General features: G+C 39.2%; 1 protein-coding gene across 1 annotated transcript in view; it reads left to right on the top strand.

The window, feature by feature from the left end:
* Positions 1–24,509, top strand: part of VPS36 (vacuolar protein sorting 36 homolog) — a 33,135-nt gene extending 8,626 nt beyond the window's left edge. Inside the window, exons 3-14 of the mRNA XM_082601880.1 lie at positions 1,731–1,801; positions 5,770–5,884; positions 7,147–7,236; positions 8,205–8,291; positions 15,119–15,151; positions 15,273–15,350; positions 15,990–16,124; positions 17,874–17,939; positions 19,366–19,430; positions 19,962–20,046; positions 20,994–21,070; positions 21,158–24,509. Coding sequence (XP_082458006.1) covers positions 1,731–1,801; positions 5,770–5,884; positions 7,147–7,236; positions 8,205–8,291; positions 15,119–15,151; positions 15,273–15,350; positions 15,990–16,124; positions 17,874–17,939; positions 19,366–19,430; positions 19,962–20,046; positions 20,994–21,070; positions 21,158–21,251 — 996 coding nt within the window. The 3' untranslated portion in view covers positions 21,252–24,509. The remainder of the gene's footprint in view (positions 1–1,730; positions 1,802–5,769; positions 5,885–7,146; positions 7,237–8,204; positions 8,292–15,118; positions 15,152–15,272; positions 15,351–15,989; positions 16,125–17,873; positions 17,940–19,365; positions 19,431–19,961; positions 20,047–20,993; positions 21,071–21,157) is intronic.
* Positions 24,510–24,712: the final 203 nt, after the last annotated feature.

The following is a 24,712-nucleotide window of genomic DNA, read 5'->3' as shown; positions in this document are numbered from 1 at the left end:
CATATGGTCTCCCTGAATGGGGCACAGATAGAGGAGTTAGGGTCTGGTCCCTCATTCAACCCTAGCACAGTCTGCAGCTACTGTACAGAGAATCCTGGCGGCTCCTGGTTTTTAAGCACTAATCAGATTCTCCCTCACACCCAAGTGTCCCCATCAGTCAGGGGTCCTGAAAACAACCCGTTTGGAGGTCTGCTGCAAAGTGCAGGCTTCTACCTAGATACTGAGATGAACTGCCTCTCTGTCACTCAGCAAAAGGGGAACCCCCCCCATTTTCACATTTCTAGGAAGAGAGGACTCAGTGATATGTATAGACCTGATATCTTTATTCCAAAGAGCTTTACCTTGAATGTGTGTGCGTGTTTGTGTGTAAATTTCTGTGTTGCCAGTAAAAGAAGCAATCTTTTCTATGTTATTTTTTAAATTGCTGACTGCCTCCCCCATGAAATTTTAATTCCACAGGTAAACTATCTACTGTACTGAGGCTCTTTGCATGTCACTAACTGCTACAAACTCTGACTCTTTTTGCCCCCCAAGAACCAATTTTTCCCCCTCAGTGGTGATATATTTTTTTTGTTATTTGTTTTTTTGTTTTTTGCGGTACGCGGGCCTCTCACTGTTGTGGCCTCTCCCGTTGTGGAGCTCAGGCTCCGGACGCACAGGCTCAGCGGCCATGGCTCACGGGCCCAGCCGCTCCGCGGCATGTGGGATCCTCCCGGACCGGGGCACGAACCCGCGTCCCCTGCATCGGCAGGCAGACTCTCAACCACTGCGCCACCAGGGAAGCCCCTCTCAGTGGTGATATTGGCCTGGTTGATGATGCATGCCTTAGAACTGGTAATGTTGCCTAATTCTTTTTAAAGAAATACAGATTCAAGAAAGAAATCTTTTCTGGAGGGGTAGGCGTCCTTAAACCATATGTTTATAAATTAAGTTATTCTTAGTATAATTTTTTTTTTTTTTTTTTTTTTTTTTTTTGCGGTACGCGGGCCTCTCACTGTTGTGGCCTCTCCCGTTGCGGAGCACAGGCTCTGGACGCGCAGGCTCAGTGGCCATGGCTTATGGGCCCAGCCGCTCCGCGGCATGTGGGATCTTCCCGGACCAGGGCACGAACCCGTGTCCCCTGCATCAGCAGGCGAACTCTCAACCGCTGTGCCACCAGGGAAGCCCCTAGTATAATTTTTTTTTTGGATTATCATATAAAGGAGCTAACATCAAAACCCTTAGACCTATTAAGTGCCGGGCCTTTATAATAATTCTAAAAATCAGATATACTAATAAAGGGAAGCCATGTTAGTATTTTCTGTTAAAAATTAATTGTGGGTGGGTGAGTGAAATATAGAAAATTATAAAGAGGAAAAATCAGCTCTATAACACAGTCTTTAAAGTCGTTTTGATTTACCTGCTCTATTTTCTGTTTTCCATATAAGAATATATTATATGTAAACAATTTTCATATAAATACTGCTGTTTAAAAGATATAGCTCCTGTAAAAACAAAGGTTGTTACAGCTGCTTTTAAACCTCTTATGTTCTTCCATGCAGCAAACTGCTACCACAGTATTGTCTTCATTCAGTTTTTCCTTAAGTTTATTTAAGGAAGAAAATAACATTATTATTTTCTATTGCTATAATTACTAAGGACCTTAAAGATATGTGGCACCCCATTAAATCTATAAAACAAGGATTTCTGACGAGTGTTACGGATTGTGTTTTCTTTTGATTCCCTCCCAGGAGTGCTGCATGGCCATTCCTCTTTCCCAAATCGTGTTCATTGAAGAACAGGCAGCTGGAATTGGGAAAAGGTAAGGTCTGTATATTACAGTCTTTATGCACAAAATCGTCTCCAGTCAAGCTGTCCTTGTTAACTCGGTTGAGTCATTGCTCAGTCAGTCATGGCCGTGACTGTGTGTGTGCAAGTGAATCAGATGATTGTGTCTGTTGGTCAGAGCTCCCCTAAGAAGGTATTGTCCTGGGGGAGGAAGGAAATAGGTGAGGGAGATTTAAGAAGCACAAACTTCCAGTTACAAAATAAATGCGCCATGGGTATGAAAGGTACAGTGTGGGAAATATGGTCAGTAACTAAGTAATAGCTTTGTATGGTGACATAGCGTACCTAGACTTACCATGGGATCATTTTGAAATGTATAGAAATACAGAATCACTCTGTTGTGTAACAGAAACTAACATAGTATTGTAGGTCAGTTATACTTCAAAAAGAAACAACCAAAGTCATGGAAAAAGAGATGGGATTTGTGGTTGCCAGAGGTGGGGTGTGGGGGGCAGGGAAAATTGGAAGAAGGTGGGCAAAAGGCACAAACTTTCAGTAATAAGATAAATAAGCAATAGGGATGTGATGTATTGAAGACAACATGATAAATGTAATTAACTCCGCTGTACGTTATCTATGATAGTTATCAAGAGAGTAAATCCTAAGAGTTCCCATCACAAGGAAGAAAATTTTTTTTCTATTTCTTTAATTTTGTATTGGATGTTCACTAAATTTACTCTGGTAATCATTTCATGATGTATGTAAGTCAAATCATTAGGCTCTACACCTTAAACTCATACAGTGCCATATGTCAATTATATCTCAAAACTGGAAAAATATGTTTTAAAAAAAAGAAGGTATTATCCTACTGTAAACTCATTGATAAATGGAAGTCATTCTTAAAGCATCAATCAAGTACTAAAGTTGCTGTAATATCCTCAGGTCATAATAAATAAGTGTGGGCTGGCTGTCACTGTATATATTTCCACAGACATTTGCTTTTTTTTTTTTGAGGGGGGGCATGCCGTGCGGCTTGCGGGATCTTAGTCCCCGAACCAGGGATTGAACCCAGGCCCTCAGTAGTGGAAGCACAGAGTCCTAACCATTGGACCACCAGGGAAGTCCCCAGACATTTGCTTTTATGTGTCTGTGTACGTATCATTCAGTACTTAAAATCATAAGTGACCCGTCTGAGAAAAATACTTGACTTGGCTCCTATTTCTAGTTGACCATAACGTTTCTCAACTTCGACTTTTTAAGATATCAGTGTTGAATAGAGTATCACAAGAGTTATTGTCCAAACAGGGACATTTCTTAGAGTAATAAGGGACACTGCTTATAATGAGATCAGGCAAGCATAAAACTGCACTGTCCCAGGCAGACCAGGAGATGTGCTCACCTTGGTTTAAAGCCACAGGTTAAAACGTTTCTGTTTATTCAAGTATATAAAACATTTTGGCTTTATACTTTAGATGCATGTGATTGAGGGCAACTTATGAACAAATATTGCTGACAAGGAATTTTTTTCCATGTGGGCTTATCTTCAGCTTTTTTTTTTTTTTTTTGTGGTACGCGGGCCTCTCACTGTTGTGGCCTCTCCTGTTGAGGAGTACAGGCTCCGGATGCACAGGCTCAGCGGCCATGGCTCACGGGCCCAGCCGCTCCATGGCATGTGGGATCTTCCCAGACCGGGGCACGAACCCGTGTCCCCTGCATCGGCAGGTGGACTCTCAACCACTGCGCCGCCAGGGAAGCCCTATCTTCAGCTTTAATGTAGTTAGATCCTTCAGTAGAAAGGAAACAAATGTTAAACTTCCCTGGAAGTGCAGTGCATCCTTAATTATAATGTTGTAGCTAGCATAAAAGATTGCTTATTTGACATAAAAGAAACTAACCAATATTTTGAAAAGATTAACAAGGCATAGATTTTTAGAATAGGCTATATCTCTGATTTATATTTTCCACCTTGTCACTTTTCTCCATCTTCTTGAGTTTTTTCTCTTTTTTTTTGGTATGATCGACAATACAATATTATATCAGTTTCAGGTATACAACATAGTGATACCTAGTATTCGTATATACTGCTTTATATATTGCTTTCCTTATTAAGTTCTACAAACTTGGGCTTCCCTGGTGGCACAGTGGTTAAGAATCTGCCTGCCAATGCAGGGGACATGGGTTTGAGCCCTGGTCTGGGAAGATCCCACATACTATGGAGCAACTAAGCCCATGTGCCACAACTACTGAAGCCTGCGCGCCTAGACCCCGAGCTCCACAACAAGAGAAGCCACCGCAATGAGAAGCCCAGGCACCGCAACGAAGAGTAGCCCCCGCTCACTGCAACTAGAGAAAGCCTGCGTGCAGCAACGAAGACCCAATGCAACCAAAAGAATAATAATAATAATAAATTAATTAATTGAAAAAATCATATTAAAAAAGGACCATTTAAATAAAAAAAAAAGTTCTACAAACTTTAAGGTGTTCCAGATCATTTGACTTTTTCTCTGCTGTGTTCTAAGGAAATCTAAACTCTATAACAAAAATAGTTAAATATTTACCTTCACATTAGTGTCTATTTTTTAAACATCTCCAGTGAGGAGGAATTCGATAATATGCCAGGTTCACTTTTCTCAAATATTCTCTTTAGCTCCCAGTTCCTCCTCTCAAATAATTACCGTATCTCATTGAGTCAAAGATGTATGTGCATTTTCACCTTTTAACATCTCTGTACCCAAGATGCTTCTTTGAATTGGTGGATTTTAAACTTGGCGAAATGTGGTAATTGAATCACCCAAGAAGTGAATATATGAAAAAATTAGCATGGATCTTTTTATTCTGACTTTGGGATGTTTAAACTTAACTTTGTATCATCTTTTAGCTTTTCATTGGGTTTCCTTTGACAAATTCTGATAGTTAAGGCTCAGGTTTTTTAGTTTTAAAGAGTGTATGATGCTTTTGCTTAGTCACCTGATCCTAATTGTCATAGTTTTATTGTTTACCTGACAGTTCATTTCACACAGTCCTGTGATTCTGCTTACACAGTTTTATTTGCTCACCTCACTTAAAGATGTTCATCACAAAGGAACCAATGAAGAGTCTGTACAAGCCTGGCTCCAGGTCACTAACCAAAGCATTTGTTACATCAAGGAGGCCCCACATGTGGTATTTCAATTTTAGGGTGATATTTAGGCAACTATATGGGCCTAAACAAAGTAATATTGAGTAATAGGTGTATCTATAATGTGGTCATAAAGAAAAAAGCTCTAAGCCAGGTATTCAAGATACTTCAAGTTTTTAGTTTTGCTAATATTTATAGAAGATTGTTTATTGAGCTGATTGGGAAAAAAAGACTTATAAAACTCAACAAATATAATGGTATTTTGATGGCATAGAAGATAATAGTAGTCATAAAGATCATGGTAGTTTGTGATCCTGGAGCAGCAGCATTTTGAGAATTGTTTTTGCCATGGGATATCTCTCTAGATCATGCTGCTGATTGAGAGGCGTTTTCCAAAAATGACACTGTAGAATGTTAGTTTTGGATGGAGTTTTAATAAAATGTCAGCTGGCCAGTTTTACACAGATAAGTTTTCACATTTTGTTTTCAAATGAGGAAGGTTGTATGCTTTGGCAGAAATTATAGGCCCCCTGGTAGCCTTTGGGGATGACTCTGTAGATGGAAAACCTAATCATAAACCAATATCATAAACCACCCCAAATTCTGCAAATTTATTTTGAACTTACTTCCTAAAACCACATTTTTATTTAGTGTATGGTGCTAATAATTTGAATTTTTTGGTTCACAGCTTATAGATTTTAAGTAGAGATATTTTTGAAAGGTTCATTAATACTGAATTGATACAGACCTTAAAAGGATTCCTTTCAGGATGTTGTTTGTTTCTACACAAATTTTAAGTGATCTGAAATATATTAAAAGTTATGAAAACAGAATGAGTGATTTTTAAAAAACAATTCAATACATTACATTTGCTCTTTCTTTAGTGCCAAAATAGTGGTTCATCTTCACCCAGCTCCTTCTAACAAAGAACCTGGCCCATTCCAGAGTAGTAAGAACTCCTACATCAAGCTGTCCTTCAAAGAACATGGCCAGATTGAGGTAAGTTTCTTTATGAATACAATCAGACTAGAAATGTGTACTTGTTTGTATTTTTGTTGTTGTTTGTTAATAGGATGGAAGGCAATATTGTTCAGCATACCAGTTTTCACCATATTTTTACAATAAAATTTTTATGATACCTTAAGCCTTATCAGTGGAGAATACGAAGTTTAGGTTTCAGTGGGAACGGGAGGCAGGAGGATGTAGTCACAGGAAAGAGTGGAGGCTGGAAACAGGCTAAGTCACCACACCAGGGAGGCTACTAGTTAAGTGTTCCGTGTTACCGTTTGGATAAAAGGGCAGAGTATAATGCAGTGACACGTTTAACTGCCTCAGCATCTGAAAGTTCACCAGCCTTACATCAGGCAGTCTATCTTTATTAACTCCATACAAATCTAATCGCTTAAGTTCTTATCCCATAGTATCATGGTTTATATGTTCTGATTAGTAAGTTGCTATGTAAGTATTCTTTTTTTTTTTAATCAGTTATACATATACATATGTTCCCATATCCCCTCCCTTTTGCGTCTCCCTCCCACCCTCCCTATCCCACCCCTCCAGGCGGTCACAAAGCACCGAGCTGATCTCCCTGTGCTATGCGGCTGCTTCCCACTAGCTATCTACCTTACGTTTGGTAGTGTATATATGTCCATGCTGCTTTAGACCTTTATAAGTGTGTTTATCTCCCCATCGAGATCATAAATTATTTATGTTCTTTTTCTCTATAGCACCTGACCCAGTGTTCCTTGCACAGCAGGCACTGAGCACATTTAAGTGATCTAACTGAAGTCATTCTCACTGTAGCTGAAAAATATAGCTGATTTTTTTTTTTTTATGAGCGTAGGCATGTTTTGACCCTAATATCTGGCCTCACATTTTAACTAGACAAATTATTCTCAGCTTCCTTCATGGATAACGGTTGTGTATTTTTCTTGGCACTGTGTCTGTTTCGCTACAGATTGAAAACAATCCACACATGCAGGATTGTTTAAAGTAAGTCTATTTACTTCATTGTCACTCATCTCTTTGTTGAGAATAGTTCACTTTATGTAGCAGGTCAGTTCCTTCTTTTTTTTCCCCCCTTTGTGCTTTCTGAAGTTGACCCAAGGAAAGAACTTCCTTTGATTTCTTTTGATGTCTCTGAGAATTCTAGGCTTCTTGCAAATGACCAGACTTCCAACTAAAGAAATGTTAAGTAATGATTTGTACGAGGATGTCACAGCCTGACTGACTCACTTAAAGTGTATGCATGTGCATAACAGTTTTACAGGCGTTTATCAGAGGAAATGACACAGAGAAGATGGGAGAATATGCCAGTTTCCCAGTCATTGCAAGCAAACAGAGGACCCCAGGTATTTTTTCAGCTGTTTCCTAATCCAGTATTTTCAGCTCTGTACTTGCATCTTCGTTAAGGGAAAAGAGTTCTATGATTCTAGAACTTGCCAGAAACAAAATAATGATATTCTAATGAAAAACTGATGTTCACAGAACTTAATTTAGTGCTCTATAGATGGTAGACACTTAGAAATAATACATGACTACTTACCAGGGTAATTTCAGCGTGGCAGAAGTTAGATTCCCCTCCTGCATTCTGTTCTTTATAATTAGTGTGGCATCTGAGAGAACAGACAGTACCACTGGGTGACATTTTCCAAGCCAGTCTAATTAACCACCAACATGGACAGACACTCAAATGTATAAAAGTAGCTTGTATAATAACTGTCAAGTACCAGAATTTTACCTATAATTTTTTGCACATTTGAGACCATATTAAATATCTGATACCTATATAATAGCTTGCCAAAGAACAAAAATGAAGAGGAGGGGGCTTCCCTGGTGGCGCAGTGGTTGAGAGTCCGCCTGCCGATGCAGGGGACACGGGTTCGTGCCCCGGTCTGGGAAGATCCCACATGCTGCGGAGCAGCTGGGCCTGTGAGCCATGGCCGCTGAGCCTGTGCGTCCAGAGCCTGTGCTCCGCATCGGGAGAGGCCACAACAGTGAGAGGCCCATGTACTGCAAAAAAAAAAAAAAAAAGAAAAAAAAGAAAAGAAAAATGAAGAGGAAATTTAATTTATATCTAAAATACAGAGTAAAATATACCATCTCTTGTTATGTTCAGTTTTTCTGTATAATGATTTGAAGGTCATTATGTATGGCAATAAACCGACAAATATTTTGAAAGGAAATTGAATGTAACTGTGTGCTGTTTCCTTGGGTTCTTTGTGGGTCCTCTCCCACCACTGAAAACACAATGTAGTGGGTTACAAAAGATTGTCTCCTTCCTATTTTGGACGTTTTATTTTCTACTTTTGTTTTTCAGCCAGGAAGAATAAGGGCTGTAGGAATTGTAGGCATTGAAAGGAAACTGGAAGAAAAAAGAAAAGAAACTGACAAAAACATTTCTGAGGTAATTCTTACACAAGTTCCGGTCAGCTGTCTTCTTCAGCCATCTTTCTTATTCTTATGGATACAGCTGTGAGTAACTCCGTTCTGTGTATTGGAGTATATTTAGTTTGCCTGGAGCCACACAATCTCTTATTCCATTTAAGGAGTCTACTTCAGGTTGGCATAATTTAGCCCAAACGTGTTTTAAAAATTTTTTCCAGAAAGGAATTAAAAAGAAATGCAAATTTGTTTTCTGTGAGGTTAGAAAACGTCATGAATTATTGTGTGTAAATTTTAAAGCCTAGATGGGATTGATTGGAGGGTCCTGCTAATGAATTCAAGGTCCTATGTATAATTATTTTGGATGTTTGGTTAACTTAGTTGAGGGGAAAATGCTGTTCTGCGGCCCTTGACTCTGGCTGAACACTACACAGTTTTATGCTGATGACCACTTGGGGACCAGGCACCGAGGTAGTAAGAATGGCTCAAACCAGCTTGTCACTTCTCCTAGGAGAGCACCCCTGAGCTTGTACTTCACAGTGTTTCTGAAACCTCATCCTATATGAGGAAATTCAAATGAAGGGGAAAGAACTCTAGTTAAGAAAATGAGTTATACTTTAGATTTTGGCAGTTAGTTAATACATGTAAACATATCGGTTTTCCCATGTTTATATGGAAATGGTCTTGGATTTTTATGAAATGATTTTATGAAGTAAAGTAATTTTTTAGTTCTTATAATAGTTTGTAAGTAAAATTTCCATTGATTAGTGCTGCTCATAGAATTTCCAAGATATATCTCAATCAAATAAAGTCTAAACTGCAAATAGTTACTGAATACCTGTGTTAGTCAAGGTTCTCCAGAGAAACAGAACAAATAGGGGATATATTCTTTTGGATACAGCTGTGGATATCTTTTGGATACCTATATGTGGATATCGATACATAGATATAGACATGCTGATATCTTTATCTCTTTATATATAGATACAGGTATCTGTATATCTGTATTGTCCTATATATACACAATGAGATATATTATAAAGAAGTGCCTCATGTGATTGTGGGAAGCTGCCAGCTGGTGACCCAGGAAAGCTGGTGATAGAGTTGCTAACCGGAGTGTGAAGGCCTAAGAACCAGGAGCACTGGTGGAGTTGAGTCCCAGTCCAAGGGCAGGGTAAGACTGATGTCTTAGCTCATCAGTCAGGCAGAGAACTTTCTGTTCCATTAGGCTCTCCAGAGGGCAATTCAGGAGGACGATCTCAATGTAACCGTTCGGCTCATTCTGCAGGTTCGGATGCTAACCTCATGTGGAAACAGCCTCACACACCCGCTCAGAATAACGCTTGAGCAGACACCTGGGTACCCCACGATCTAGTCAAGTTCACAGATAAAATTAACCCTCATAACAGCCATATCTGGGCCCACTAACTGAATATGGATTCTTGTTGAGGGACCAAGGGCATTTGACCTATTAAGTGCTGTGGCCTAGGTTTTGCTGAGGCCATGTTTATGGTAACGTCGTGTGTGTTCCTTGGTCCTTTGTATTTCCCGCACGTTAGCAGCTGGATCCAGAGGCTTGTTCAGACTTGTGTTTGAGCCCTTGGTTGAGACTAGAGGCGACACTGTGTTCCTTCATCATGTCTCTTTTTATCATGTTAGCGGCTGTCAGTGTTCAGTGCATAGATCTTTGGGTCACTGGTGGTTGCAAATGGTGGTACTCTGATTTATTTTTCATTTATTTGTTGGGACACTTTTTAAAGAGATGCTTCCCTTTATTACTGTTTGGCTACTCAGTGATACGGCTCCTATAAGGAATGCAGAACATGTGCCATCTCCTTTATTATTAGGATGATAAATTGGTTCCTTATCATCCTCCTGAGGTGACTAATTAGTTTTTTTCACGTATTATTATGAATTCATACATTTTAACATATTTGATGATTTCAGTCAGTTGCAATTATTATCCTAGTTAAAGCTCAAACTGTCCCATCTTTGGCCAGTGGGAGCCTCTTCAGGTTGGCTCCTGAGTGGTTTTGATGTGACCTGGTGGACTTTGGGAGCTTCCTTACTGCCTGGTGTTGACCGAAGTTCCAGGACCATCTTGTATATTTCCTGCTCCGGATCTGGAATCAACCATTATCTGAGAAGCTCTGGTTTCTTTTAGTGGGAAATGGTATTTCATAACCACAATCTGCCTGCTAGGAATTTGCATCCCTCTTGGGTTGATCTTTATTTCTAGGACTTTTCAGTGGAAAGAGCTAGGATTTTTTTTTTTTTTTTTTCTAATAAAGGTGCCTCATGAGGTCACACTGATGCTTCCTATTCAAATTCGGGACTACACTAGCGAATAATGACTAAAACAGTTAAAAAGGATTTTTTTGTATATGTTCTCCCCTTTCTTCCCACGTGTAAAACATAGGTGTGCTGTATCTACACTATCTGAGCGTTCAGCCACCATGTACCCTCTCCCCCTCTAGCTGTCATTTAGTCTCATTTGTACAAGTAACTGTGTGTGATACCACCAGTCTTTACGTTCACCTCCCTCTATGCATTTTGGTTGTCTGAAGCTCATCCTCTAGTAGATGTTTCAGAAAGTGCTCATGGGAACAATATTCCCTGAGTTCTGGCGTCTTGGTATTCCTTACACAGGAAGGTCAGTTTTGCTGGATTTGTAATCCTTGGCTCACATTTTCTTTCCCGAGTGCCTTCGTATGTGACTTTCAGTTTTTTGTCTGGCGTGAAGTATTGCTGCCAGAGTGATGACAACCTAATTTTCTCCCTTCTCTAAAGTCACTTGCTGTTTTTCCTAGATGCCCAAAGGATTTTTTTTAAATAAAGCTTTGTATAATAATTTTTCTAGACTGTCTATGTGTTAGTCATTCTGGATTGTTATTCTCAGGTACACAGTATGCTTTCAGTATTTTTTTTTTTTTTTTTTTGCGGTACGTGGGCCTCTCACTGCTGTGGCCTCTCCCGTTGCGGAGCACAGGCTCCGGACGCGCAGGCTCAGCGGCCATGGCTCACAGGCCCAGCCGCTCCGTGGCATGCGGGATCCTCCCGGACCGGGGCACGAACCCGTGTCCCCTGCATCGGCAGGCAGACTCCCAACCACTGCGCCACCAGGGAAGCCCTGCTTTCAGTATTTGGTTTCAGACATATTTTCTTCTAATTTCAGGGAAGTTTTTCTCTAAATTTCCATAATTGCTTAGATTTTTTTTTTCTTCTGAGACTTCTATTAGCTGTATGTTGCAGCTTTATGGCCTATCTTCACTCTTTGTGACTTTCTTTCCAACCCTTTTTATCTTTTCCCTCGTTTCTTTTTTATCTTAGAAAAATTTCCTTCTTCACCTGTTGTTTCTCTTAAGATAGTATCTGTTGTATTTATTCCTCTTGTGTTTGTCTAGTATAGTCTTTCTTTCAGAAGTGATTAAAAAATTCTTTCCTGAGTCCTGTCACCTCATTTCTGATTTATATTGCCCTTTCACAGCTTCTCTCATTTTATTAACACCTATTAGCTCATTTTGAAATAAAAGGTAAACTTTTGGTGTGATCTATGAACATGTCTTTCTGGCGTGCTTTCATTATCTATAATGTTATTCTGCTCTTGATTTTCTTTTTTCTTGTACGAACTTTGGGTGGGATTTGACCTTGACACTTGCTCTTGCTAATTTTCGTGTGACATTGGTTTTCTTGAAGTTCCAGAGGAAGGCCTAGTTCAGGGCGGCTCTTCTCATTCCACAAGCTCACTCTTCTGCTGTGTGCATGCAGCGTGAAAAAGGGAGGTGGCTTGCTGTCTGTGATCTCCTGACCCCGTCCCCACCCCCTGTTTTCAGCTGGACCTTGTCCTCTTCCTCTGTTATCTCTACCTTGCTCAGTTGCTGATTCCTGTCTCAGTAGTTTCTCCCCAGCGTTGGCTCCTCTCCTGGAAGGGAAGCCAGGAGGTTCACTTTCAAGGGCTGTTTACAGGCCCTTCCTGAGGACCCCTTGTGCCCACTTCCTACTGAAGTGGGCACAGCCCTACCCGTTTTAGTTACTGTCCTCAAGTTGGCCCGTCTGCTTTCGAGGGACTCCCGTGGGCTCTTTCAGGGGCTCTTCTGCTCAGACCTATCAGTTGCCCCGTTGCCTCCCTTTTCTTTTTCCTGCCTCAGTGCTGACATCATGCAGGTCTTGTGGCTGTTGCTGGTTTGTCCCCACTTGCTTGTACCTTGGGGTTTTTGTGGATATCTTGTCACTCAGTTTTTTAGTATATGCTGCCTGTGGGGTTTTGGTCTTGAGATCTAGTTGCCCCATTTTTATGTCGGGATTTGGAGAGATTCAAAACCTATGCTGCCATAGCCACCACCCTCCCAGAATCCTCTATTCCCATAGAATTCCAGCATCTTAGCATTAGAGGGGTTCTAACTGTCCAGAAAAGGAATCATCTCAGGGCTAGTGACTAGATTTGGAACCAGGGTTATGAGAACTCAGGTTTCCTGATTTGCAGATGAGTGTGGTCTGCTACATCACGGCCGCTCACCGCCACCCAGAAGGTGCTATCACTGTCCTCTTTCAGTGTCTTTTGTAGTCTTCCTTCTGTGTGACACTTTTGGAGATGGCATAGATCAGTGAGCTAATTTTGCATTATTAGTGTTTCTTTTTCTGAATGTTGCCATACTAACTTGGTGTTCAAAATAACGTTTTTCATAATTTATGAAATGTTATTTTGTTTCAGTGTAATTTTCATGGAGTTGCATAGGTCAAAGGAGTGTACACAAGCATTGGGCTCTCGTGCAGGTCATTGATTTATTCAGCAGATGGTCCTTGCTCTCTGTGTGAGCCCTGCATCAGATGTTTTGGATTTGTTGTAGTGCGCCAGACAGACAGGCAAGTAGGCGCTCTCTACACGGTGAGAAATGCCATGTTAGGAGAAAATAGTGGCTGCAACAGGAACACAGAGCATGTTCCCTTACTTCTAACGGGGTCAGGGAGGGCTTGTGAGCAGAAGTAACGGAAGTCAGGGCCTGAAAGTGGAACAGGCACTAGCAGATGACCAGTAGGGATAAGAGGATCCAGGTAGAGGGAACGGAATATGCAAAGTACAGAATGAAGAATATTGAAACAGAAAATTCAAGAATGTATTATAACAGTTACCGAAGCTAATCACCAAAGTAATGAATGAAAGTCGGTAAGAAAAAAATGCTATAAATTGGCTTAGGAGAGTATCCCATGGTTTTAAAGCAGATGCCGTTTTCTTTCAAGTGTGGAGTGGAAATTTGACTATGAATGAGGTAGAGGGATAGAAGGTTCTGTAAACTGGCAGATAAAATAATAGGATGGGCACATGCGTCTGTTTTGCATTTGTACGTATATTGCTTTAACTTTTTTTGTGGGTAGTTTCTCCACCCATTTTTTGGATAGTTGGCTAATACCAAATTTTAGAATAATAATAGAAATAGAAGTGAGGAAGCTTTTGTTTGTGTTTTATAATTACTTAAAATGTTTAATAGGTACTTCTAACAAGGTACTAAAATATTTGTATTTATTGTTTATGGACTGTAAGCAGTAAGGCTTAATTTATGTATTGTATGTAGACTATTATTTTTAGCAAACTTTTTCTATGAAAATATAATATAGTAAATAAAGTGATTTGCCATATAAAAATTTAAAAGCGTTGCCTTACTAGTTTTCTTTACACGTAGGTAGAAGAAATCTAGTTACAGTTTGTACATGCAAAGTAAAAATCTAAGCATGTAAAGTGTCTGCGTTTTAGTTTTGAAAATGAGGTTGGTGTGTGATTTGCCCTCCATTTTAATGTTAGAATTGCCTTAGTTTCAGAGCTGGTGCCCAGAGTTTCCCACAAAAGGTTTCCTGCATCTGCTGGCTGTTGCTGATAAGAATCCAGTGTTTAAGCCTTTTGTTTATCTAAGGAAATTCCTGTTAGGTGTGTTCCCCTTTGTTTTCGGTAGTAGCCCAGTGAGTCGGCCATAAGAATTGTACACAACACTCTATTCTTTTAGCAAAATCCTTTTGCAGATGGGGGATACTTTCCTGCATGGAATTAAGATGGGCACCAGCCCGTCAGAACCTGTTAACCACTGTTCTGTATGGGTTGAAAGAGTTTTCAATTAATGATAAGCTGCTTAATTGGTTTTTAAAAATAACATCTGTGGATATCAGGTGATATTCTGCACTGGAAGTATATTTTTGGTAATTTGAAATACGTGAATTATAAATATGTCTAAGTTTGAAGAGGCCTTTGAAGTGGATATTCATTGTAGTAAATTGAACAATTGATGGGTTTTATTTAGATATGTTTTGGTGGTATGTTTTTCTTTTGTGATAGCCACTCTAGTCAAGGCTACAAGTATAATCTGTGTGATATTCAGAGGCTGAGGTTTATGGTTTCAGTTAAATCACACCTGCTATTAAAGCCAAAATGGTTGGGCCCAAAGAAGTATTATTCCTGCAGCTGCATGTTACCATTTTCAGCCAGGAAAGCTTTACACCTTTGATTCTTGAGCTCCTATCTAGAAATGGTTTTGGGAAAAACCAGTGACAAATTTTCTTACTTGTGTCAAAGAACAGTAAATAATATTTTCTGAACTATTACTTATGTCATCTTTTGTTTATTTAATCAATAACTGTTTCCTCTTTGAAAATTTGTTTTTTGCAGTTTGTTTTGGAAATTTTATGGTTTATTCCTAGAATAAGGTAGATTTAGTACTTGTATAAATATTCATATAAATAAATTGATATTTGTAAGAAAATTTCATACATTTTTATCATAGGGAAGAAAATAGAGTGCTTCATTGCTTTAAAACATCTAAATTCTTTAGACAGATTCTAATAAAAGCTCATTTCTCATTTTAGGCCTTCGAAGACCTCAGCAAGCTGATGGTCAAGGTATATGTCATTTACATCTATTAAATTCATACCAATTATGGTACACTTTTGAAAAAACATTTTGTTAGCAGACACTTTGGGGACATTATTTCTTTTCAATCTTTTACTGTTCTCTTGACAGGCTAAGGAAATGGTGGAGTTATCAAAATCCATTGCTAACAAGATTAAAGACAAGCAAGGTGACATCACAGAAGATGAGGTAAATAGATTGCTTTTTTAAGGCATTAGAAACTAGATTACACAAATAATGCATGGACGTTTTGGTGGTTTACCAGCTTGCTTTCTTAGTGTAGTGTTTGATTTCTTTTAGGAATTGAAGATATATGAAAGTACTAAAGAAAAAGTCAACCATAAAAGCTTTGTTAGTTCTAGCAGGATTAAAGGATATTTCAGTACCTTTTCCTGGAGTGTAGAAAACAGAGGTATTGCAATGTGTAAGAAGTGATTGTTTTAGACATAACCGTAATTTTGATATGTTTTATTTAAATTTGTTTACAGTCTGGTCACAGCCATTTTCCTTTCGAAGTTTTTGGTTGTATCACTTGGTTGGCATTAAACAGAGCATAGTTGTCATCTAAGTCTCCTCTGGCACCAAAATTGGGGGGGAAATGGAGTATAAGATACTAAGACAGGAGAAGGAAGAATAATAATTAGATTTATGCAGGGAAGTACTAGAAATCCACTCTTACATAGTTCACAGCATAGAAACACAGTAGAAGAGATGGGTAGATATAGAAATAATGGAGTAGAATTGAATGTCTGATGGAAGGATTTTATATGTTGGGTGGAGAGACTTATTCTGCATAGACTTTTTGTGCATTTTCTCCTCTCATTATAGACCATCAGGTTTAAATCCTATTTGCTGAGCATGGGAATAGCTAACCCGGTTACCAGGGAGACCTACGGCTCAGGCACACAGTACCACATGCAGCTGGCCAAACAGCTGGCTGGAATATTGCAGGCGCCTTTGGAGGTAAAAACAAAACCTAAACGGTCTCTTTAAATTGTGTTAAATTATTTCTGTGCCATCAGAAATCTTAAGAGCATAACTCCGTTCACGATATGGTTACTATTCAACCAACGTGTTATTCTTCCTTTTGGTAATATTAAACTAGTTCATTGATTCTTTGTCAGTAATCTTCTAAATTGTTTTTAATTTCCATTTCATATATCTAAGTCTATTTGATATAATTTTTTCTTATCCCTTGTTTTCAAAAGGAAATATATAATCTGTATATATTTTCATATACTGTGTACTATTAATTTCATAATACAGTTTCATCTTCTAGTCATTATTCAGGCAATCAAAGCTTTATTAAAACATTTGTATTAAGAAATATTTCAAACGTATGACAAAATAGAATAGTGTAATGAATCCCTATGTGCCCATCATCCAGCTTCATCCGTAAGCCAGCCTCCACTTAAAATTGTTTTAAAGGAAATCCCAGACATCACATCACTTTATCTGTAAACATTTCAGTATGTAATTATAGTGATAAAGATACCTTTAAATGTAATTATAATCCCCTTTCACATGTAAAAATTAAAAAATAATTTTTTAATATTATCAGATACCTAGCTAGTGTTCACATTTTCTCTTATAGTTGATTTGTTCAAACCAGGATACATTGCAAATGTTTGATTTCTCTCTCAAGTGTTTTTGTTTCTTAAAATTCTATGGGTTTTCCCTTCTCCCATACAATAAATCTCCCATACAGTAAATTTTTATTTACTGAAGAAACTAGTAGTTTGTCTTATAGAGTGTCTCAGAGTCTGGATTTTGCTAATTTGTAAGTCACCATGCTTCCCTGTCCTGTGTAGTCCCTGTAAACTGGTAGTTATATCTAGAAGTTCTTTCTTTTTTTTTTTTCTGACAAGAATATCTTATAGAGGGTGTTGAGCATTTCCATCAGGAGGTACATAGTATCTGATTGTCTTTTTTGTGTGATGTTAACAGCCACTGACAATCATTATCTAGATCTGTTACTTCATTAGGGGTTGCAAAATGGTGATATTATTATTTAATTCTGTAATTTCTTCAGTTATTAGCTGGAATAACTTAAAGCATTTAAATACACTTTTTGAAGGGACTTCCCTGGTGGCGTAGTGGTTAAGAATCCACCTGCTAATGCAGGGGACACGGGTTGGAGCCCTGGTCTGGGAAGATCCCACATGCCATGGAGCAGCTAAGCCCGTGAGCCACAACTACTGAGCCCACGTGCCACAACTACTGAAGCCCGCACTCCTAGAGCCCATGCTCCACAACAAGAGAAGCCACCGCAATGAGAAGCCCGCACACCTTCTCACTAGAGAAGACATTTTCTACACTAGACACTTTCACTAGACACTTCTCACTGGACACTTTCTCACTAGAGAAGGCCTATGCGCAGCAACGAAGACCCAATGCAGCCATAAAAAAAAAAAAAGATAAATAAATAACTTGATAAAAATAAATAAATAAATAAATAAATACACTGAAACATGGTGTACAACCCCTCTTTTCACTTAAGTAAATGTTAAAACAGTAATAATGACAGTAAAGTCCAAATATGGAATTTGAAGTGCCTCGTGGTATCTGAATAGGTTCCCTGTGTGTAAATATAGTTTTCAAAAGCTTCTTAAGAGATTTTATGACTTCTGATTTCACTCTGATTATGATTTCTGTTAAGAAATGCTAACTGGTCCTAATTATAATGCTTCTTTTTATTTTATATTTTAACAGGAACGAGGGGGAATAATGTCACTCACGGAGGTGTACTGTTTAGTAAACCGAGCTCGAGGAATGGAGGTAAGAATAGAATATCTAGATGTTCTTTTAGCTAAATATAGACTCGATATAATACAAATTCCTCTCCAGTGAATACAATTTGAGGAAGGGTTGTGAATATCAAAACTATTTTGAGAAGCAATGTGGCGCAGTGAAAAGAATACTGCCCTGGGATCTAGGAGATAAATTCTGTTCCTGGTTTTGCTGAATGCCCTTGAGTAGCTTCCTTAACCTCTCTGGAGCTCAGGGTTTTTTTAATCTTTAAAATAGGGTTTGGACCGAATGATACCTTAAAGCTCTGAGAGCCTGTGTTTGTACTGTGATGAACAAGGTTGTGCATGATGCCCTTTCTCTGTGATAGTTAACTGTTTTGAGTGAGCCTGGTTGGACTCAGGTTGCCTGTAGGTAATACAGAAAGAAAGCCGCCCCGCCTCTCTGGCTCAGAATCAGCATCGGCTATACTTCAGCTCTCCCTGCCTGTTCACACCCAGCTGTCTTTGGCCTCCAAGGGTCTGTCTGTGCACTCTCTGTGCCCTTGAAGTAGAACACAGTTTTGTGGTGTCAGCAGTCACCTCCACGCAGACAACTCACACACGTCTCTCCAGCGCTCACCCCGGTCTCACAGGTTAAGCCTCTGTTCTGCGCTTTTATTTGAACAGTCATCATAACCGCCACCAGTGGATACTTACCATCACTCTGCACGTGTTATCCATTTATCCTCCCAGTAACTCAGTGAGGTCGCTACTTTTACTGTCCCCATTTAGGGGATGATTAGGGGATGAGGACATTAAGGCTTAGAAAGATTAAGTAACCTGACCACGGCTGCACTTGGAGACAGTGTTTTAACAGGGACCAGGACCCAGGCTGGGCTGGCTCCGGAACCATTTTGTGTGACTGACACCTGTGCTGGTCACCACCACGCAGGACCGATTCTTCAAGGCCAAATGGTCTGGAAGGGTAGCCACTACCTAGTTACATGTGATGACTGTGAACTTGATATGTAGTTAGTCCAAATTGAAATGTGCTGTAAGCATAAGTTACACACGGGATTTAGAAGACTTAGTACAGAATAAAGAAGTGTTAACTAGCTCATTAATGATTTTTTATATCAATTATATGGTGAATTTTTGCATCTGTTAGGTTGAATAAAATATATGTATTAAAATTAATTTCGCCTGTTTATTTTCTTTTAATGTGGCTACTAGAAGATTTTAAATTATGTACATGACTTGTATTATATTTCTATGGATAGTACTGCTTTAATGAAAAGAAGTCTTTTGCTTCTTTGTTAATCCTATTTGCCTTGTAGTGATTAAACCACCTAAAATCCTTGATACATGATAATTTTACAATATCCTCTTCTGTTTTAGTGGTCGTTATAATTATTATAGCATCACTCTATTAATTTGCAGTGTAAACTGGTAAACTGGATTTTTTTCCCCACTAGTTGCTCTCACCAGAAGATTTAGTGAATGCGTGCAAGATGCTGGAGGAGCTGAAATTACCTCTCAGGTAAAAGAACCTCTGCAGGAAGTTTGCCAACTATCGGCACGATTCCACCCTGAGGAGACAGGACAGCCCTGCAGGTCTGCCGTGCTGCGTGGTGAACCAGCATATATATTGCTGTATATCACACATGGGCAGAATTCACCTGGCACCACGGACACCTCTGTCAACCCGGCTTCCATCCTTATCAGGGCTGTGCGGGGCCTCAGGGGCTGGTAGTCGGCCTCTTGCCGCTGGGCCAGGAGGTGAGAACGTGGGCTCCTCCCATGCGGTCACAGTGACCAGTCCCTCTGCCCTTAACAAAAAGTAGACAGGCATAGTTTATTTAGCCTGTAGATTATAGTTCAGAACTTCATTAACTGTTTATTCATGAGCTTTTTAATTAGGCCTTAGTGGTGGTCATTGTATGTGAAATGTTCTTCTGTGTTAATATTGCCCTCAGTCCTGGCATAAATGAAAGTAAGAAATATTTGCGCTTCCTCAGGGGCCCGAGATCCCAGATATTCACGGCTTTGTCCTCCCGTCTGTGACTTTTAGGCTCCGTGTGTTTGACAGCGGCGTCATGGTAATTGAACTTCAGTCCCACAAGGAGGAGGAAACAGTGGCCTCAGCCTTGGAGACGGTATGGGGACCCGGTTTCCTCCCTCCGTTGTTAGACCTTGTCACAGAAGACCCCGACGCTTAGCAACTTGAGAAACAGGATTTCCTTTTAAATTCAACTTTACTGAAAAGTAATATTCACAGACCCAATTGAAAATGATTCCTCATTAACAACGAATAACTATTCATCACATTTATACTTTGAAAGCTCCTTGAAACTTGCCAACACTCATAACGTCTTGTGAGTAAAGGGAGTTAGAATGAGTGAGGTGCTCTTTCTGTTTGAAACTCAGTCTTGAAAATATGTTTTTAACTTTGTAAATCAGTGTTACCCATGACTGAAGTTTTTCTTTCAGTATGACCCACATAAGCTGCATTACCCTACAAATTGTTTTGTGAAAGAATTGCTTCAAAATATACGGAAAGCAAGTGTAGTTTAGATGGGTTTTACTGGGCAAACTGCTGATATTACTCATTAGGATCCTTGAAATATTATCGCCTCATAGCTTCTGTGGTGAGCCTGTATAATTTGAATAACTCGCAGTTATTATACTTCTTATTTTAAACTCGATGAAAGTCCCAAGGCTATAGATACTTCTATCACATATTTAAAACTAATCCTATGTATAACGGTCCTTCAGTGGCGCATGTACTATGCACTCAGTTAGAATTTGTTATATGTTCCTTTTCAGACTGTGGAATAGTTCCTTTTAGGCATTAGTATAGTGCCTTTATTACATTATATAGGGTTTCATGATGTTTTAGCCTTCACCGTCTTTGCTCTGGGATCTTCAACTTTTGTAGACTTAAGCATTAGTGAAGAAGATTTAGTTCTAGAGTGAACAGTCTTTCGAGTTTAGTAGAAAATTCAGTAAATTATTTTCCAAGTACACTGGCAGATAGTCTCCCCAGGTTAGTACCTAGGTGGCCTAAATGATCACATTTTTTCCTGCTGTGTGTTTCTGTTAGGTTTCAGAAAAGGGATCTCTAACATCAGAAGAGTTTGCTAAGCTTGTGGGAATGTCTGTCCTCCTGGCTAAAGAAAGGTAAGCAAGGGCTTTGCTCATCACTTACAACTATCATTTGTGTTTCTGAATGGGTGGATGATGGTGTTTTTATCCCTTGACTCCTAGGTTGCTTCTTGCCGAGAAGATGGGCCATCTTTGCCGAGATGACTCAGTGGAAGGCTTGCGGTTTTACCCAAATTTATTTATGACACAGAGCTAAGAGTTTTGTATTTGAAATAACTTGTTACCGGGATACTTGTATCATGTAGAGGTCGTATGACGTTGAGCTAAGGGTAAACCCTGATAAACCGAGAATTTACTGGAACTTCACAGTATAATATAAAACCCTTTTAATTTCTCCCTAAATATTATGATCCAGGAAGCTTCTTTAGGATAAATATAGGAAAATATAGAAAGATGAATGCCAATATGAATTCGAAATCATGCTACAGTTGTGTAGAAGCCCTCCGAGTTTAACTTGAAATATGGTGGATTTTAACTTGATCTTCAAATCTGACCATTTTTGAAAGAAGAGAATTTGGTTCATGGGGGAAGAAAGAGAGAAGTTGCATGTTTGGACAGGTTAGATCATTATTTTGGTGTGACTAAAATTCACCTGAATTATAAATGAAGTTTTTCTCTGCATTTAGTGTGCACATTTTGGGGGGTTTTCATGAAACAATTTATACCTACAGTGTAGTTTAAGAACCTGATGACATTGGAGCAGAATATCCAACTGCAGGATATCATCTGAGGCTCTTCCTAAGGGCTTTTACAAGCAGCCATAGGCATGTCTTCAGCAGACCAAATAAAGCACCTTAAAAAAAAGAGAATTTTATTTGACTTACGTATATATAATCTGACGAGTTTCTTTTCTTTTTTTTTAAGTGATGATTTCATGGCTGGCATTTAAAGAATGCAACTCTGTCATTTTGTTTTTAAAATGCTGTAGATTTTGAAAGTGACTGAAAGAGCTGTATAGACATGCCCAGAGATATGGGTACAGATTTGGGAAGTAGACGGTTCAGGATTTCCCTAGGGTTGCTGTGTGGTAGAGGGACTGGCAGGATCTTTAACTCGCTTTACAGGAACCTTGGTGCTCTTTTACCTCAAAGCCAAGGATGGAAAATAGGGAGCAGGAACATAATATGTCTCCTTTTCCTTCCCTAAAGAAGGAGTTTCAGTGCTGAACTTTTAAAATCTTTCTATCATATTCTAGCAATATTTTTTTCCTTTACCCCACACATTATAAGTTGTGTGGAGAAACTGTCTCACTAAAAAGTTATTACTGAGATAACAAAAACCGGCTAATATATTGAATCTAGATTGCTTGAGTTTTCCAGTGGACTGCCTGACTTTGTTACTGCTACATAGCGTACAGTATGTTGCCATTACCTCAAACTCAGGGACCCCAAAGAGACAGAAGGAGAACCCCTTTCTAAGACTGAATTGGCAGTGGAAGGTAGTGATGGGTTTTGGCCAAGCATCTAGAAGGGATAGTATCTGTATTGAGAGAACCTTTAAGACCGGGAGGTGGGGATACCCAAGCTCAGACCCTGGGATCCCTGAGATGTCCTCGCTGAGAGGTGGAAGGCCAGTGCTGGGGCCTCTGCAAATGCCCTTTGGGGAAGGTCCAGGGATCCTCAGCTGCAAACCCAGGGAATCCCTCCCAGTGCAGCCAGAGTCAGTCCCTGATTCCTGTCGCTGCTCCGCACCCTCCAGTGTCACGGGAATGTTGTGGCCGAGGCATCCTGCCTTAGTCTTCGTTTTCCGAACCTGTCACTGATTCCACGTTGTGATGATAGATCCCTTAATTCCCCCATCGCTCAGCCTCAGGTTTGTTTGGGGGGAAATTCAGTGTCTGGCTACCTAAGTCTTTCGGGCCATTGTTATGGTTGTTTGTGTATCACTCCTCTCTCTGGGATGCACTCACTCTCACACTTCCCTGGCAAACTTGTATGCACACACACACACACACACACACACACACACACACGATATCTCATACACACGATATCTCATCTGCCTAAGGCTTTTTAAAACTACACAGATAAATAATCTGTTTCACTAGTTGGAATGAGTTGCAACTAAGATTGTTTGAGCTACTGGGTCTGGCTGTAATGGTCTGGATTCATTACCGCAAACTCCTGTAATTCAGAATATTTATTTACACTAGTGTGACAACACATGAACAAAAATGGAGCAGTCTGAATTGTATAAAAGTGACATGGATATATTTTGCATATGTCACATTAGTTAAAAAACAGGTGTGAATGATTTTATTGTTTTAAAGTGGGCATTCTTCAGTTTCCAGACCTCTGTATGTATATTTTTATCCTTTTTTTTTTTCTTTATTTTTGCCAAATAAGGTGTCATTTTGGTCCTTTGTTGGTAGAGGTTATGTTTAAATACAACCAATCAGGCCCTAAGTGCAAAAAATTCTGTCTTGGTGCTTATCACTATTATAATATTATTTTTGCTTTTCTAACTTTGCTCTTAGGAGCATAAATCTGTTTGTAGCTTTATGGTAACAGAATATTTCTAGTCACATACTGTCAAAAAATTTTTTACATTGTGCAAGTGAAGAATGTTTTCAGGGTTAAATGATTGGTATTAATGTATACCAATCATTTTGCAATTATTGCAAAATTTAAAAATGAGTTTTTCTAAACTTGGTGTTCTTTTTAAATACTCTTGGGAAAATATGTGAAAATGATAACCCTTTAGTCAGAATAAGCCCATGTGTTAAGATTTTTTCTTTTAGATTTTATAATCAAGAGTTCATTATAAATATTTATGACCTCAAGCTCCTACTATTTTAGTTGTTTTAAAAGAATGGGAAATGGCTCACAAACTTTTTATTTTTAATTCTTGACGTGAATTCCACTGTTGATTGACTGTGTATATTTGTGTGAGTGCACTATCTCTTCTTCCCTGTTACCAGACTAAACCGACCAGCATTTATCATGTCATCATTCTCATGCTCAGATACTTAAAATGGTTCTCCTCTGCCCAACAGTCTCAGAGTTTCCACTGTGGTACAACAGAGTCACAGCTCAGAAGGTGGGTGGGTTTTAAGGGCTGTGCTAAGGATGGAATCGAGCATGCTCAAAATGATCCTTGAAAATCTCTATATAATCTTACAATTCGAATGCCTGTAGAGTGATACATGGGTATGAATATTTTATGAATATAGTAAGTAAAATATATAATAAAAAACGACATGTCAACAGTAGACTTTTATAGTACCAATAATTAAAACTATTTAAATGTGTCTTTTTTTCACTTTGCTGATAGGTATGGTTGAATTTATGTAAATGTATTGCTAATCCCATCCCTTACGATAGATCGTAAGTGTAAGCTCCACAGGGGCAGAGATTTTTGTCTGTTTTGTTCATGGATGTGTCCTCAGAGCCTAGAGCGAGGCCTGGCACGCAGTAAGCATTCAATAAATGTCTACCGAATGAATGACCTCCAACGTGTATGCCTATTTATCATTTGGCTTCACTTTACCCTACTTTATCTCCCATTCAATTCCATACAAAGAAACGTTTTTGAATACCTGTCGACTTTGTGTGAGGAACAGGGCCACTGGGGGATACAGAAGTGAATAAGATGCGGCCCCTGCCTTTAAGAGGGTGGCCTCGTTGGGAAATAGACGCATAGCAACCTTAGCTGATG

The sequence above is a fragment of the Mesoplodon mirus genome (assembly GCF_964341445.2).
Source record: "Mesoplodon mirus genome assembly, chromosome: 17".
Lineage (NCBI taxonomy): Eukaryota > Metazoa > Chordata > Mammalia > Artiodactyla > Ziphiidae > Mesoplodon > Mesoplodon mirus.
The sequence above is the reverse complement of the archived record's forward strand: the minus strand, read 5'-3'. Positions and strand labels throughout refer to the sequence as shown.